Below are 16,684 nucleotides of genomic sequence, written 5' to 3' on the forward strand. Positions count from 1 at the left end.
AGTCCAAGGATCTCACTTTTACACCCTTTTCTTTCCCAAATTTCAAGCACGCCCAAAAGAAAGTGAAGCCCATTCTATTTGAGGAGGTTCTGGTTGGCTGTTGAATCGGAATTGATATGGAGAAAGCGCTGAGAGTCTATGGCGAGGTCCTGAGACTAGTGAGGCGGTTGCCAAAGGACACAAGGCCTTACTACGCCAAGTATGCGCGCGAAAACTTCGTTAACTACAGAGATGTCGATGCCAACGATCCCAAAGCCCTCGAAGAACTCTTCCACCGTGCTTACAATCACTCTGTCTGGGTCCTCAACAAGGTCCTCCTCTCCACACCCCCCCGCCCCCCTGGGGGCCTCTGTCTCTCTCTCTCTCTCAAACAAAAAACATTTTTTTTTTTCATTTGTATTGTGTTTTTACTTTTGCTGAGCCATTTCGGTTTTGTTGTTAATGCAGTATTCGGTGGATCAATCGGCCGCTGATAAGCTGAAGGATATCTGCCACGCATAGTGGATACGAATATGCCTGCCAAATGCTTGCTTCTATTTCTCAAAGAGCAGCTTCCCAGTACCATTTTTGGATTTTCAAACTGATGTTTTGGTTTTTTCTGACAAAGGGTACCATTTCTATTGCATAATGTTTTTTTGAACGTGGGTTAGAAATAATTGTGATCACTTAACAATGGTGTTGGAGTGCTGTATCCGCTATTGAACTGTTATAGCTCTGGCTGATATGTCTAATAATCTAATGCTACAATATGGGCTTTGAACCTGCTTTAGTTATATTTAACTCTCTTATACTGATGTTGGCTATGATCATCAACAAGGTGTGTCTTTATTATTGCTGTTGTAAATGGATATTGAGGTCGGAGGCAATAGCCATGTTATTGTAGATCAATTATTTCGAACTTTCCTCTTGCGATGTACTGCTTACAGTTATATGTTATTGTTGTTAAGTAATTGACCAGCATTAATAGATCGGCAAAATCTTGTCATTTGGGGAGCTACTTTCTCAATTTTAAACATTGGAACTTTGTTTGGCAAGTTGGGTCGAATCTGTTCTTACCAATTTTTTCCGTAGATCGGATGCATTTATATCGTATTGCACGTATGAACCTGGGAAACATTTTTCAAGATACAATTCAAAATAATGCCGACATTAATGTAGAATAGAAAGGAAAATAAATAACTTTTCCGAAACCCCAGAGACCAAGACAGAGAAATGTGTGTTTCAAAAGCCCTTACCATGTAAGCACAAGCTGTTATTACCCGTCAACTCCAGTCAACTCTCTAATTTACCGAAGGAAAGAATCCCAGGCTTGGTCGAGTTCCGTCACCCAGCCCGGTAATAATTTGGGGAATCGACCTTTTTTATCTCAGGTGTTGAAGTCCGCAAAGGGGGAGACATTGACAATAACGGAGCCAACGACCAACGAGGTGTCGGAAGACGCAGCTTGCGACGAAGCAAATGTCTGGAACAGCCTTGACTGTTGTGCCTCCTCATCCTTACTGTCTCACTCTCTCGTACATTTTCCCCACGTGTCTTTTCGATTAAAGAAGGTTCCACGTGCGAAATATGTGCCATTCTTCCTCCTGCTTGCAAGTCTGCTAGTCTCGGTTTCACCATCAAATAGAGTCCGTCCTTCATCACGATCATCTAAACATGGTGGGATCTATTCGTAAGGTGTCTTAGCTTGTGATGTAAATGTTTCAGACTTTAAAGTGAATAATCTTAAATTGATTTTTTCATCGATAAATGGGGGAAGTTTATTCCTGGAGAATTAGGTCATAGATGTCACGTACGGTCGGTCTTATATTTAGGACGGATGGAGGCAATATCAACAATTTGTACAGGTTTTTTTTATGTATTTATTTGACTCGGAATCGGTCACACAAGTTGCCAAGCATAGTACCAGGCACAGCTTCTTATTATTATACTATAAAAGTTGGTGAAGTTTCAATGTTTCATGTTGAAATTGGACGTTTGTACTATGTGAACACTGCCCAAGAGGCCATGATTCCGACAGCTCTCGCATGGCGATGATCCTTCTGGAATGGGACCCAACCTTGCTCAGTTTGTTTCTAATTTCTCGGTCACCTCAGCTAGGTTCCCACGCGCTTCCTGCTTCGTGGCTGGGCGCAAGCCTCCTTTGCATTCAAGAGGCGCAATGGCGCATGTAGTATGCACTCGTGGAATCCTCATTGAAGTTCCACTCGATGCCGAGGAACAGTGCGTCGGTGGCGACTCTTCGCATTGATCCATCAGTTTCTGGGGTTGCCAAAGCCGAAGCAAATCGACCGGGTTTGGGCAAAAATGCATTGGAAGGCGAAACCACGGTTTTCTCGGGCTGCGTGGATTTGACCGAAGACGCCGAAAACCAACGCCAGCCAGCCTTGGAAAAAGGAAGCTCATCACCAGCCACAGTCACGGTTGAGCGAGCCCTCTAGTTCATATAGTAGCGGCTCTCACCACGACTCCACCACAAGCAAACTCAACGAAGTCAGAGACGTACATATTTGCATCTCTAATAAGAAGCTTCTGCCGTTTTAACCTCAAAACGAAACACAACGTTTTAAAACACCCCACCCCCCCCCCCCCCCCCCCCCCCCCCCTCTCTGTCTCTCTGTTTTTGTTTCTTTCTTTGTGGTCTCTTTCTCTGTCTCGCTGGACATTAAATACACAAAAGAGGCTAAAATATTGGGCTTCTGCTTTATTGGTTTGGGCGGAAGATTACCGGGTTTCGATGGCGACGAATGAGGGATTTGGGGGGGACCATCTCACAGGGGAAATTAGTTTCTCCCAGTTATTGTTGGCAGATGATGATAGCGATGTTGCTGTAGCTCTTGATGTGGACCGGTCCTTGAATTACTCTGTTTTTTCCTCCGGAAAGCCTCCCAAAATGCTCTGCTTCGGGAACTGCGATCAGCAAGAAGCGGAGCAAGTATATCCTGAAACTAAAAGGACTCCCCAGAAATCAGGGGTCACGCGGAGTGACTCCTCCTCAGCTTCTTCCAGCAACAACGGCAGTATAAACATGTTGTCAAAATCTGTTGTAAGTGAGAATGCAATTATCCCAAAGTTACTATTTTGGTTTCGTTTGACAGACAAAAAGATCTTTTTGAATGTTTATTTTCAATTTTCATTTTCCTTTTTAATTCTGTAGAAAAAGAGAATTGGGTCGGGCCAGGAATCCGTGCAGTGCACCAACACCATCACCCCAGCTGTGGTGACAGGTCAGAGAACATCTAAAAAGACGAAAATGGAGAATCCCACGCCGGTCGGCCATGCAAAGGTTAGGCAAATCAAGATGGATATAAAATTTCACCCTTCCTTTCGGACTCCCTCTGTCGCACACCCAAGTTTTTTTTTTTTTTTTTTTGCAGTATTTTGTTGAGCAAGTGATAAAAAGGGCTATTCGTCGGATATATAATTTCGCGAGTAATGGTGTTGTTTTGCTTATCGGCTCTTTTGAAATCACAGAGGAAAGAGAAGCTAGGAGAAAGAGTCGCAGCATTGCAGCAGCTTGTTTCTCCCTTCGGCAAGGTAGAATGTCAACTTCAAATACATTATCTAGAAAAATAGATTTTATATTTCAAGTCCATGCAAGTCTTTCCTTTTTCTTTTTGGTTGAAATCTATGCAAAGTTGAAGTACGATATTTGGGAATGGCATGCGGCGATCTTTGGAAATTGAAACTCTGAAATTGAAATGGTGCAGACAGATACAGCCTCAGTGCTGCACGAAGCGATGGGATATATCAGGTTTCTGCACGACCAGGTTCAGGTTCTGTGCTCCCCTTACCTTCAGCGACTGCGCTCTTCACCGGAACTCCTACCTCTACCTGTACGTAGCAGAGCGCATCCTTCTTAAATTTTTTATTTTTTATTTTCGCCTCTTTCATCGTTGGCATAAAGTCACAATATTCCTTTATTTTCTACCAATTTGCGTTTCTCGGGTTTTTAATTACGCATATTACATTTTTGGAATCGTTGTCAATCAGATTTCTATTCCAGCGGGAGCCCCCAGCGGATCCCTCTTTCCTTTTCGATAAGTTTTTGAGCAATGTTATAGTCGTGGAATTATAAACGTCGTGTAATTATTTTAAAAAAAAATGAGATCTACGATTAAAAAATTAATTTTTTTTCACGTGGATCTCATATTAATTTTTTTTTTTAAAGTAACTATACATCGCTTGCTTGTACAAACACAACTGCAAATACCATTTTTCTAAATTTTTACTCTCATATTCTGTGGTGACGTTAGGATGACTTGAGGGGCAGAGGGCTGTGCCTGGTTCCAGTGGAATGCACCGTACATGTGGCGAATAGCAACGGTGCTGATTTTTGGTCGCCCGCTGCCATGGGGAGCAAGGTTACGTTGTCAACAAAGCAGTGAGAATACTGGTGTCAAACTCTGCTTTTTTGTTAATGGCGGCCCATATCCTTTTCTTTCTTGGCAATATGGTGGCCAAATTTCACTCAGTAATCTGATAATATGTAAAGGCAGAAGGGTTTTGAACAATGACAGAAATGGTGAAAAAAGAAAAGAAAAAAACAAAGCATTAGGGAGACAGCTTGCTAGGAGAATCAAAGCTGGCGCATGGTTAGGAAGGAAATAGTAGCTGAAAAAAAAGTTTTGTTTTGTTTTTTTCGATTCCTGGGTACTTTTAAGAGGAAAGTAATGCATTTTTCCTTTCGATCTTTAAGAGGAAAGTAATGCATTTTTCCTTTCCATCTTTTGGGTGAAGACGTGTGGTTTTGGGTGTGGGAAGCCTTTACCAGGGCTTGAACCTACAGATTTCCCAAGGCGATTTTGAGAAAAGCAGGTTGATCCCTTTCCTGCAGTAGTTCTCTCGTCTTTGCAGCTTTTAGATTGCAAAGTAGGAATGATATGGTTAAAGTAACCTGGTTAGTGTTTCCACATCAATAGCACTTAAGTCGCCATTAAAACCTCCCGAAGAATTATAAAGAAGCGGAGGATATAACACTGCCATGGAATGTTTATACGCTCGAAATAACGAAGCAAATGTGGGTGAAATAGGAAGAAGACAGATTAAAAAAAAAGATGAAAAAGATAGTAGGAACTACTCAACAAGACCTAACCTATTTGCAATGAAAAATGATAAATGCAAGTAACTTTTCACAGTACTTTGCACGGCTATGTTTTATTTTTTAAATAATGAATATTTTTATAAAATACCTAATAAAATAACATCATTGTATAAAAAAAAAAAAATACACTCATTTTATAACATGGTTTAGTTTGCTTTTATTTAGTTTTGACAAGCAGTTATGACAAGCATGATTACATGATCTCAAACGATACAGTAGTGCTAGCCATTTTACGTTAAAAAAAAAAAAACCCTTCGGCCATTATACATACATCCAAGAGCCAAACAAGACCTAAGCCTTGTTATTAATGGGTGACAGGCTGACAGCAGCACGTCTCTTCCTAATCTCGTCCACAAATGCTTTAATATTCTGGTCGGAGGAGCCACCTTCTGCCACCGCCTCATTGGCAACCCTCTTCCATTCCAAGGTATTACGCTTCATTTCCTCTGCCTTGGGTCCCATCATTGCCTCCAACAAGCACTTCTCGATCTCATCTCTCAAGATCACTCTGTTTTCAGCCAGGCCACGGGATAATCTCATCCCTACTCCAAATACATCGCCCAAGAATTTTGCATTAGTAACCCGATCACCCTACTGTGGAAATGCAACTACTGGCACGCCCAAGGTGAGGGCTTCGATGGAGGAGTTCCACCCGCAGTGGGTTACGAAACAAGCAACCGAATGGTAAGCTAACACCTCTTCTTGTGGACTCCATTGTATTACCTTTCCTCTATTCCCAACTTTTTCCATGAAACCGTATGGCAGAACATGGGGCTTGTGAATGGAATGTTCTTCGGAAGTTGGTTTCATTATCCACAAAAACGAGATCTCGGAATTTAAGAGCCCGTAAGCAAGCTCATTCACTTGTTCGATATAGGCAATACTGCCAAAGGAGATGTTTGCGACGGATGCGGGGGACTTTGCGTTGAGCCACTCGATGCAATCATCGGCTTTCAATAAGTCACCACGGATAATTGTTTTTGGTGCTTTGGGATTAAAGAACAAGGGACCGACTGGCTTGACCATAAAGAGATTTGACATGTAGTCATCGATCTCGTGCTCGAGCTCCCGGAAAGTGTCCATCAGTACGCAGAATGGTATCGATAAGTTCTTGAACTGGCCTAGGATGAGCTTCCCTAACATTTGAAAGGGACTTGAAGGGTGCAAGAATTCGGGAACTTCGTCGTATTTTAAGAGAGGCAAGCAGGGCAATTGAACATCAATCTTGGGCTCGGTTTGAGAAGGGAAAGGCAATAGGTTATGGAAATAATGATAAGGAAAAAACTAGTTGCAAGCATAATTGTGTACTAATTTGTGCATCAATTTAATGTGATTGGTCAAAAAGTATATTTTATTGAAAACAGTATTAATTTAAATTTTAAGTATGAAGGAATCAGTATTGATACGCAAATTAGTACGCGACTTTACTTGTATATAGCAAAACTCTAATGATAATAAGCAGAAAAGACTGCACATGACTGAACCCAAAGGACGGCATTAGGATTGCCAAGTTCGTAGGCAGCGTCACAAACCCATGGGACAAAAGAATTGTTTATAAGAGATGAAACGGGACAATCCTAATTGGCATGTTTCTTGATTATTTGGTGAAGTGCGTCCTTTCCAGCAAGCTCGAGCTAAGGCAAGAAGTCAGTCGGGTCATTCCGTCTAGGCTCGTCCTCTTCCCAACCATCTTCGAAAAACTCAAACCTTATAAAACCATCTCCCACCGGCGTGACTTGGTCAGTGATATTGCTATTGGCTTTACACACGTCTCTGCCAAACTTTTTCGTGGTGGTGAAGGTGACAAGGAGACCATTGGCAGCAAGTCTCTTATCCAGTCTAAGCAAAGGGTTAATGTGACCTTGGGTTGGGAAGGACACAAGGAGTACGTGAGTGGGAGCCTCTGATCCCATTGTATTTCTTGGTGGTTTGTGCATAAGAAGATAAAACCAAGCTCGTGTTTCGTAGAAACTTGCAAGTGTGGCTGAAACGCAAGGCAAGCAGTGTTAATAAATTGCTTATTGCCTCCCCACAGCTTTACGTGTCATTCTCCCTATCACTCAAAGAGAAATGATATTTGCAGTCGTGGTTGTGTAAGTGGCGTGCAGTCGCTTTGAAAAAAATGAATTAATATGGTACCCACATGAAAAAAAAATTAACTTTTTAATCGTGGACCCCACTCTTTTTCAAAGCGATTGCGCGGCGTTTGCAATTCCACGACTGTATGTAATATTGCTCTATGGGAAAATAAGTAGCATCTCTCTTTTAAATTTAACTCCATAAATCTTTTACAATTTATTTCACAATCAATCAATGCAATCTTATTAAAAATAAATTTAAAATTACAAAGCTACACTTCATTTAATATGAGATTATAAAATTTTTTTAAGATAATTGTAGGTTAATTTAGATAACACTATAGGACCAGAACTCCAAAACTAGTAATTAACATACGAGAAAGGGAAATAAAGATCAAAATCATTAGAATCTATTAGGTATGGTTTGGTAGTAAGATGAAAATTTTGAATTTTAAGATAAAATATTAAAATATGATATTTTAATATTATTATTATTTTAGAATTTAAGGATTGTAACTCTCATGAGGATGCACCTCTGGTCTGTCTAAAAAACACATAAGATGATATAGAGACAATATTTAAGTGGTTTGGTAACTTGCATACGTCCACTGAAGCGGAAACTCAGTATTTTTAATATGTTTGTACAAAATTACAAACACTCATAAATAAGCTCTCTATCTCTCAAATGGTTTCTGTTTTGGGTTTCCCTAAAACCTAAATTTTGTTCAGCCCTCTACCTTGATCTCTCACCGCAGAGAGGATGATTTTAATTTTCAGCAAATGACTTCCTTTTATAGGAGAAGGCATGAGGGACAAAACACCCACACTTCTTGACCAAGAGGAGGCTTCTTTCGGTGCAGAAATATTGGTCTATATTTGCTGCTAGAAACTTTCAATGGCTGGCTGGTTGGCTGCAAGTTCAAATGGCATTTCACACTTGGGGGATTTCCAACAATCACCCCCTCCACCTAAGTGTGTCATATTATGATGCTACAAATGGTTGCATCATTCAAATGATTACACTCCTTCATTGGAATGCTTGTTAGCCGTGAGAAATTTTCGCTATCAAATGCATCTACAGGTACGTCTTCAAATGGATGTCCAGATGCTTATCCAAATGTATCTACTACCTTCCTGTCATCTGAGAGCCACAAACTTATATGACTAGAAGGTAGTAGCCACTCACACTTCAAACCATAATTTGGTAGGCCACTTTATCTCTTCATGTCCCCTCAACAGGTACACATTCCACACCACTGTTAAAGCAATTTGGAGCTTTGCAACAGGTATTTCCATAGAGGACATAAACAACTATACTTTCCCTTCACCTAGGACAAAGCATCTATGAAATAAACCTAGATTATACAACCTTTTAGGTGCAAATCCATGGGCTTTCTTTAAAACTGATGTGTTAGAGGATTTTTCCCCAGCACCAAGAGGCCCAAAGGTTGCGCTCAATACTCAAGGGCCTATACTAGCCAAGCCATCCGCCAACCCAACTAAAAGGGCTTTTGACCCGATTAATAGGATTCAGGGCCTCAGAATAGAGGTACGTCTATTGCCCAAGAAGAGTAGGAAATCCACCCTGGCACAAAGGGAGGAAGAACATGTCATCTCGACGGGATTGAACCCTAGGATGAGACAGCGGATTATGCTGCACTAAATGCACCCTCCAGAGGATCATGCCACATTAAATGCATTTCCCCATAAGGCCACGCCGCATTAAATGGACATGGTGGAAGGGACTAAGGGAGGACTTCCCCCTAACCATAGGGCATGGTTGCCTGATCCCCGAGACCAGGTATAAAAGAGAACCCCCAAGAATTAGAAGACACTTTTTATACTCTTTGAACTCCTCTACTCGCTTAAATGCTCATATAGAGGATTACTGACTTTAGCATCGTAAGCTCCTTCGATCACCATCTCTCGGTGTTTTCCTTGTATTTGTAGGCCTGATACTGAAGACTCAAGTTGGTACGAGCTTGTGCCAAAGGCATATGAAACACGACATTAACAGTGACGTCGTCTGTGGGATCCTTAAATTTTTTTTACATGTCATTTGTATACCTAGAAAAACCTGTTCTTAGATAGCTCACAACCAAGAAGAAGTGTAACAGCCCGCTAGAAATTCAATTGTGAAACTTCTATTAACTTTAGGAATCTCGTGAAAAACCCATAAGTTTTCACGAATCCATTAATCGTATAGGTTTTTGTCTAACTACATAGTTAGTGTTATTATTTACTATGGTATTAGAAGTGTATTTTTGATTATTGGAGATAGTTAGAAGTATCAAAATGTATTATGATTTGTGCCATTAGACTCGGAGGGTTATTTAAAGTCTTATGGCGCAATAACATTTTTTCATTTTTTCGGACAAAACGTCTGTTCAAAACTGTAAATATTATTGGATAAAAAGAAATATCTTGAGGTAATTTTCGTGAATATTATTGGGTAAAAATATTTTGAGTTGATTTTTATAGATATTATTAGATAAAAATATCTTAAGTTGATTTTTGTAGATATTATTGGATAGAATATTATGAGATAATCTTTTATAGATATTTTGGGTATGAGAAAACCACACTTAACTCTCAACTCCAGCCTTATCACCTCCCTTATCTCGTCCATAAATGTGTCCAGCCAGCACCCATGAACTTATCTTCAATTACTCCTTCTAATAAAAGATTATCAAACACTCTCTCTCGGACAGATTTTAGGAGATCTTTTGCATGCCCATTTCGAAGCTGTTGTAAGTGTTTTATCATAAAGTCTCCTTCATATAAGTTGTTCCTTTTTGAGTCTAGTTTACATGGATATCTTATTTGCCCCATTTGAAGATCATTTGGTCAGTCAAATATTGTGTAAACTATAGAAAGGTCATTCTGGGAGATAAACTGGAGAATATGTTATAGTTTGGAGTTTTTGACCAAGCTAATGGATAGATATTGGTCCGAAATTTTTATGGAGTATTGTTAACATGTATATGTGACTATTGGTTGAGGATTTTTGCATGATTAAAGGTTTTGATGAAAGATGTTCTTAGATTTAGAAACTTAGAAACTGGAAGAGGAAAAACAGTTTCTGTTTTGTGAAAGTTTAACTCTTTGGTGGTCTAAACCTATTCTAATGACTTTGATAATTTTATTGGAGGATCCTAAACATCTTATATACATGTTATATTATTATTTTGAAGATATTTGATGTTAGTTTCAAAGATATGAAATTTTATGCAAAGAGATATTCAAATAAGTCAAAGTGTGGATATTCTTGGCTAAATTTATGTTTTGGTTAATTTCTAACCATATGATCTTGAATTAGAAGCTTATATATATTTTAGGACATATTTTTAAACCATGTGATGGTTTGGTTTGAAGATCATATATTTATAAGTCATAGATCAAGAGATTTATCAAAACTAGTTGAGGGAAAAGTTTATGTTTTTGGACTAAGTGTAAAACCAAAAACTCCAAATGTTATTTTGTGATTTTGGTGACTTTAGTTTGATGATTTAAAGTATGGTTGATGTTAGGATGATATTATGAATATGTTAGAAGTAAGATTTGATTTTTTGAAATTCTTGGAGATGTTTTGATTTAAGGTCAAAACTTGTGATTCAAGTGCTTGGATATTTTTACAAAAAAGTTTGGTGTTGATTATTAGTTTTTTTTAAATGGATGTTTTAAGTATGGTTTTGAACTTAGGATTGGAAGATGTTTGTTGCAAAATTTTGGTTTAAGCATGAGTTTTGAAGTTGGAAGGAATTGCAACAAAAATAAAGGGAAATGGCCTAAGGATGTTTCGACCATAGTGTGTTCTTCATAGTTGTGTTTTGTTTTAAATTTTTCTGAGTTGATATTTAAGTTTAGGACAAGATTTACATGAGGAATGTAAATTTTGAAAACTTTTGGAGTTAGTATGCAAAATCCTTAAGTTATGGGTAAAACGGTCATTTTCCCACATGTAGAGAGTAAAATGAAAATTTTACTCTTTAAGTTAGTATTTTCCATATTTCAAATTATTAGTGATTTAGTTCTAACTTTTAGAATCACTAATTACAGTTCATCGTGATCGCACTTGAAGTTTTATAAGAAACGCGGAGATCGAGGTAAGTTAGCTTTTAACTTACTAGCAGTCTACTGTGTATGTGTGCTAAGTAAAAGAATTACAGTGTATGTATGTATGTTATCATATATGTCATGCCATGCCAAGTTATCATGTAATTGTCTATTATACAGAATTTATTCTGTCATTAATTTTTATCTGTTACACAATATATTCTGTCATGTATTACTATACATTACAAATATGTCATGCTAAATATGTTGTTTGTTATATGTTATGCCATGTTACGAAATGTTACTATCTCAAGTTGGTTATGTATTTCAAATTATGTTCAAGTCACGTTATGTTACGTCAGGGCTTCAGTCCTTTCATATTCCAGTCACGTTTCATCTTGAGTATATTCAGTTTATGTAGAATACATGGGGCCACAACAACTGTGGAGTATGTATTTAACTGCATAGTGATATATAGAATACATGGGGCCACAACAACTGTGGAGTATGTATTTACACATAGAATACATGGGGCCACAACAATTGTGGAGTATGTATTTTTAATGTTAAGTCAAGTTTGTGTAGAATACATGGGGCCACAACAACTGTGGAGTATGTATTTACACGTAGAATACATGGGGCCACAACAACTGTGGAGTATGTATTTTTCATGTTAATTCAAGTTTCATAGCAAGTTCATGCTAAGTCAAGTTTCAGATCAAGTTCATATCAAGTCAAGTTCAGTTCATGATTCAATTTAAGCTTGTCAATTATGCTATGTTGTACGCTAAGTTATGCTTTAATTACTTATAAATTTGATTATGCATTTATGCTTTTACTGTCATACATGCATCATTAGTCTGTATGGAAGTTTTTTGTTAACTTGCTGAGATTTGTAATCAAATCTCACTGTGGTAGTCCCAACTACCATTCCCCCCGAATGGTAGATCTTGTTACAGGACCTGAAGGAGGATCAGGAGCTGACCAACTAGACACAGTCGACTGAACGACGGTGCGTCGTTAATGTTAATATAGTAGTTAAATTACTACTTGTACGATGGAGTTGCATCTCCAGTACTTTTGGATCATAACTATTTTGGAATAGTGCTGTGATCTTAGTTATTCAATGGATCTTTATGTATGAAGTATGTTTTAAGTATTGGGATATTTTCAGTTTGGTGCATAGTATTGCTAAAGAAAAAAATTATCCGCTGCGAATATTGCATAATGTTAGATGCATGTTAGGATTATTGCATCTTATATGTCATGAACGGGGGCAGGTAACCTTGTGTTGCATGTCTCGACGCTTCAAATGTCCGTCCGATCCCAAACGGAATTTGGGGGCGTCACAAGAAGCAACATCAACGAATATGGAGGCGTGATTAGCAACGATGGAACAATTGGTGAAGAGTCTGACTAGTGAGGTAAGTGTCCTCAGAGAGGAAAACAAAACCCTCAAGGACAATGCCCAAGACCAGGGTAGGATGAAGAACCTATCAACAGCGAGCATTATGGGTCTAGAAACGCCGGTGGGGACGATGATAAGATGAGGAAGGAAGAACATGTTGAACAAACTGCGTAACCTCAAGGGAAAGTATGAGGAGATGACAAGAAAAATTGGCACCTCAACATCAGTGGACCAGCTGCTCCTCAGCTCTGAGGTGATGGCGGTGTCCCTACCATCGAAGTTCCAAATCCCCCTGTGAAAATGTATGACAGAACCCGAGACTTGGTCGAACACTTCAAAACTTTTAAGGGACACATAACCTTGTACGGTTTCTTGTACTATAGATAACAATATAGAACATAGAGTCCATCTTTGATTGGGAGATGGGGTAAAACTTAGCTTAGCTTTTACACGATCCAATAAAATGCAACTTAGCTTCTTGTACCCTTCTAAAAATTATGAGAAGCATTGAATCATTCTCAAACAAGGGCATGAAAAGCATCCCCCTTGTCTAGAGACATCAAAACCCAATCACATGAGATCTTAGGGGTTGTTTGGAAATAATTTTCATCTCATCTTATTTCTTAAATATCACTTAAATACAAATACTTTTAAATTAATTATTATAACTCTTTCAAATTTTCAAATAAAAAATAAAAAATCATTCAAGTTGTTCAAATTTTAAAATAAAAATTATATTCTAACAATATTTTAACTTTATAATATTTTTTATTTAATTTTTTTCTCTCATTTCATAAAATTTAGTAAATACTTAACTCAAACTATCTCACTACTATTCGTAAATCATCTTTTTAGTATCCACAAAATTTTTATTTTATCTCATTTCCCAAACATCCCTTCAAAAAATAGATTCAAATTTTGATGAAATAGAATTCTCCGATTCAAACTTACCCTCTACTACCTAAAAAAATCCATGTTTTTCACACCATCCCTAATCCATTGTTGCCAGACTTCCAAGGAAAAAGTGATTGACACCACTTACCATTTTATAAGCAAGTGGTGGTGGGGCTTCTTCAAAAATTGTAAATCCACGAGGACCTAAATTCTTGGATTCCAATAACAAATTTTCCAAATGAAAAGGCACTTATTTTCTAACAACCTAGTGACTCAAGATAATGATGAAACCTATATAAAACAAAATATGTTAACGTCGTGTTTCATACACTCTTGGGCAGGATCGGTCAGCTGGATCGGGTCTTCATTTGAGCGGGATCATGAGGTAAGAGAAGGGTGGCCTTACGGTGGCCTGGGAAACCTTCGATGCCAAGGTTAGTATAGATATCAAAATAATTTAAAGAAGAAGACAATAGTGTAGTATTCTTCACAACAGACTTGGGTTCAACTTTTTTTACCGTACAGTTCTGGGTGACCTTTATACTTGGTCTTTTATGTCAGGTGGGTCATGCCTTGTGTTCTGAGGCAGAGGGATGCCTCTCTCAGGAGTGTCCACAACCATTTTGCATTTAATCGGCGTAGTTTTGTTGGTATCAGTCATTTAATGTGGCGTGAGTCTCTGGCAGAGTTGTCTGGTGCCGTCTCTCTCCCTTGTTCCCGATCATGGTTTCCCGTGTCCTTCTGCAATGTCTCATCTCAATGTTAATGATTACTTCTGACTTACATGGGTTCGGAGCCCACCTGACTCGCATGAATTTAGGTCCCACCTCGGGCTACCAAGGGAGGCCATTCCAGGCTCGAGCTGATATTCCTGAAACTCATGGGGCCTGGTGAAATAATGGACTTGTGGTAGTATCATGGGTTTTGGGTCCTGATGAAAATACCCCCTAACAAAATAGATTCTAGGTATTGAAATGTAGTATTCTAATGTCTATAATGAAGGCAAAGCTCACTGTAGTATGTAGATTCAATTCGCAGAGAGAACAAATAAGCAGAAATAGATTATTTGATCTAGAAAAAGAAAATAGAAAAAAGAAAAAAAAAAAAAAAAAAAGACTCTTTTGCTTGGTGGAAATAATCAGATACTTTTACGTGTGTTATCTTGTTTCTATGACCCTTATGTGTTAGCTCTTGATTAGAGGGTGCCAAACATTGTTGTTTTTTAAACCAGATCCGAATCGCAGTTAAGGTTCATGCTAAGTCTGCCGAAAATGTATCCCCATAAATGTATTCTATTTGTTTTTTCATGCACTTTTTTAATATTTATAAAAAATTCACAACTTCATTAAAATTATTTTCTTAATCATTAAATAATAATATATAAATAAATAAAAAAACAGTCGGACAAACCAGCCATAGCATTTTCCTTGAAGGTAAACTCTAGAAAAATACATTGGTCGATTAAGAGCATCTTCATTAGCTTAAAATTTATTTTTAAATTTGATCAATATCAACATTTCTTTATATTTACTTATTTTATTTAAATTCAATCCTCGCATTTGATTAGCCATTCATTCTCTATATAATAATAAGATATTATTAAATTAATATTTTTTAAAAAATATTTATTTTTATCACATTTTATAACTCTATCTATATGATATTATTAATAATTATATTATAATTAAATTAATATAAAAAACATATTTTCAAAAGTTATTTAATCATTTGAAATAAAAGTGTAGAATATTTAAAATATTTTATTGATGAAATGAAAGTGTAGAATATTTTAATATTTTAATTAATGAAATGGAAGTGTAAAAATAAAAGTGTACAAGTGAGAAAATAATTTTTTAATTTTTAATAAATAAAAGTTATCTTTTATATTTAATCAATTACTATAATAAAAGTTTAAAATATTTTATATTTATTCAAATTAATGTGAATTTTTTTTTATACAAATAATTTAAATTTTGACCGGCATTCTTGTTTGACCGAGCGATACTTTCACGTGAAGTTATGCAGATTGTACAACCTGGGCACTGGTGAGCATGCAGTACGTCTCCAGATGGCTGATGGGCCGACCAATCGAGGAGGATGGACAGCGATTAAAATGGGCCCACCAATCATCGAGCATGAACGATCAAGACAAGGGCCATTAATCAACCAACTACACACTTTAATGAGTTCCCCAATCAGGCAATGAACGGTTCCTCCTTCTAGACCTTTCTTCCTTCTAGACCTTTCTTCATCTTGACAAGATACTATTTATTGTCAAAACACATATTTTATTTCAAAATATTGGTATCTCCAATTATTAATTAACATTGTGGATAATAATATTAATACCTGATTTTGTGCATGGTTATTAATATTATTAGTTCTAATTATTAATTAACATACGATTAGTGTAGTTGTAAAATATTAAAAAAATATATTAAAAATATTATTATTAAAAAAATAATATTATATTAATATTTTGACTAATATATGGATAATTCATTATTGGGCTATATATTGAATGGTTTTGGATTTAGGCAAAACATGTAGTTTTAGGCAAATTTTAACTTTGGTTTTAGTTAGACCATTACGAATGTTCTCAGAGAAATCTAACCAAAATGCTAGTGAAATCAAATATTTGTCTCCTTTTGTGCTAAAACTTCTGCATTGGACTAGCTAAAATAATATTTTTTGAGTAATTCTATACATCAGCCTCTTACACCGTACACCCATACATGTGGTTGTCAGGTTTAATTTTTTTTCCTCTTCCCCAAACAACATCTTCCCTATGTACAAATATCTCCCCCTATGTGTGGATACCTCTATATGTAGATTTTCTATAAATCTTGTAATTTTGTAAATATCGTTTCTCTCGAACTTGCCTATTATTTTCTTTTACTTTAACAGATTCATGGGTTTGCGGGGGTTGACAACACTCAACGGACGACAGACATTTCTTTTTGATCTAATCAAAAAAATTTGTATTTCTGAATAGCTTTCTATTGCTAATATGTTTGCAGTGTGGGGGACGTCAACACTTTTAACCATGCTAACGGGCACTCTTTCAGAAGCTGCTTCTTATGAGTTCGCAATGCTTACTTGCATTCCTGGGATTATTTACTATAATGACACTAAAATTCAATTGCT

General features: G+C 37.2%; 2 protein-coding genes and 1 pseudogene across 2 annotated transcripts; 2 read left to right on the forward strand and 1 right to left on the reverse strand.

The window, feature by feature from the left end:
- On the forward strand, window positions 1-773 carry LOC122312977 (LYR motif-containing protein At3g19508). The gene is made up of 2 exons (XM_043127668.1): window positions 1-311; window positions 448-773. The coding sequence occupies exons 1-2, from the start codon at window positions 117-119 to the stop codon at window positions 499-501; spliced, it is 249 nt and encodes an 82-aa protein (XP_042983602.1). The 5' UTR covers window positions 1-116; the 3' UTR covers window positions 502-773.
- Window positions 774-2,607: 1,834 nt separating this feature from the next.
- On the forward strand, window positions 2,608-4,723 carry LOC122313893 (transcription factor bHLH113). The gene is made up of 5 exons (XM_043129191.1): window positions 2,608-3,043; window positions 3,155-3,283; window positions 3,472-3,534; window positions 3,708-3,833; window positions 4,254-4,723. Exons 1-5 carry the CDS (start codon window positions 2,735-2,737, stop codon window positions 4,383-4,385), a joined length of 759 nt encoding a protein of 252 aa, XP_042985125.1. The 5' UTR covers window positions 2,608-2,734; the 3' UTR covers window positions 4,386-4,723.
- Window positions 4,724-5,392: 669 nt separating this feature from the next.
- Window positions 5,393-7,057, reverse strand: LOC122314045 (annotated as a pseudogene).
- Between the last annotated feature and the right edge of the window lie 9,627 nt (window positions 7,058-16,684).

Source organism: Carya illinoinensis, chromosome 6 (genome assembly GCF_018687715.1).
Source record: "Carya illinoinensis cultivar Pawnee chromosome 6, C.illinoinensisPawnee_v1, whole genome shotgun sequence".
Classification (NCBI taxonomy): Eukaryota; Viridiplantae; Streptophyta; class Magnoliopsida; order Fagales; family Juglandaceae; genus Carya; species Carya illinoinensis.

Excerpts from the sequence above, each read along its gene's own strand:
- LOC122312977 (XM_043127668.1), top strand. The coding sequence starts at position 117 with ATGGAGAAAGCGCTGAGAGTCTATGGCGAGGTCCTGAGACTAGTGAGG. Across the intron at positions 312-447 it reads CTGTCTGGGTCCTCAACAAG|TATTCGGTGGATCAATCGGC; the intron begins GTCCTCCTCTCC and ends TTGTTAATGCAG.
- LOC122313893 (XM_043129191.1), top strand. The coding sequence starts at position 2,735 with ATGGCGACGAATGAGGGATTTGGGGGGGACCATCTCACAGGGGAAATT. Across the intron at positions 3,284-3,471 it reads CGCCGGTCGGCCATGCAAAG|AGGAAAGAGAAGCTAGGAGA; the intron begins GTTAGGCAAATC and ends TTGAAATCACAG. Across the intron at positions 3,834-4,253 it reads CGGAACTCCTACCTCTACCT|GATGACTTGAGGGGCAGAGG; the intron begins GTACGTAGCAGA and ends TGGTGACGTTAG.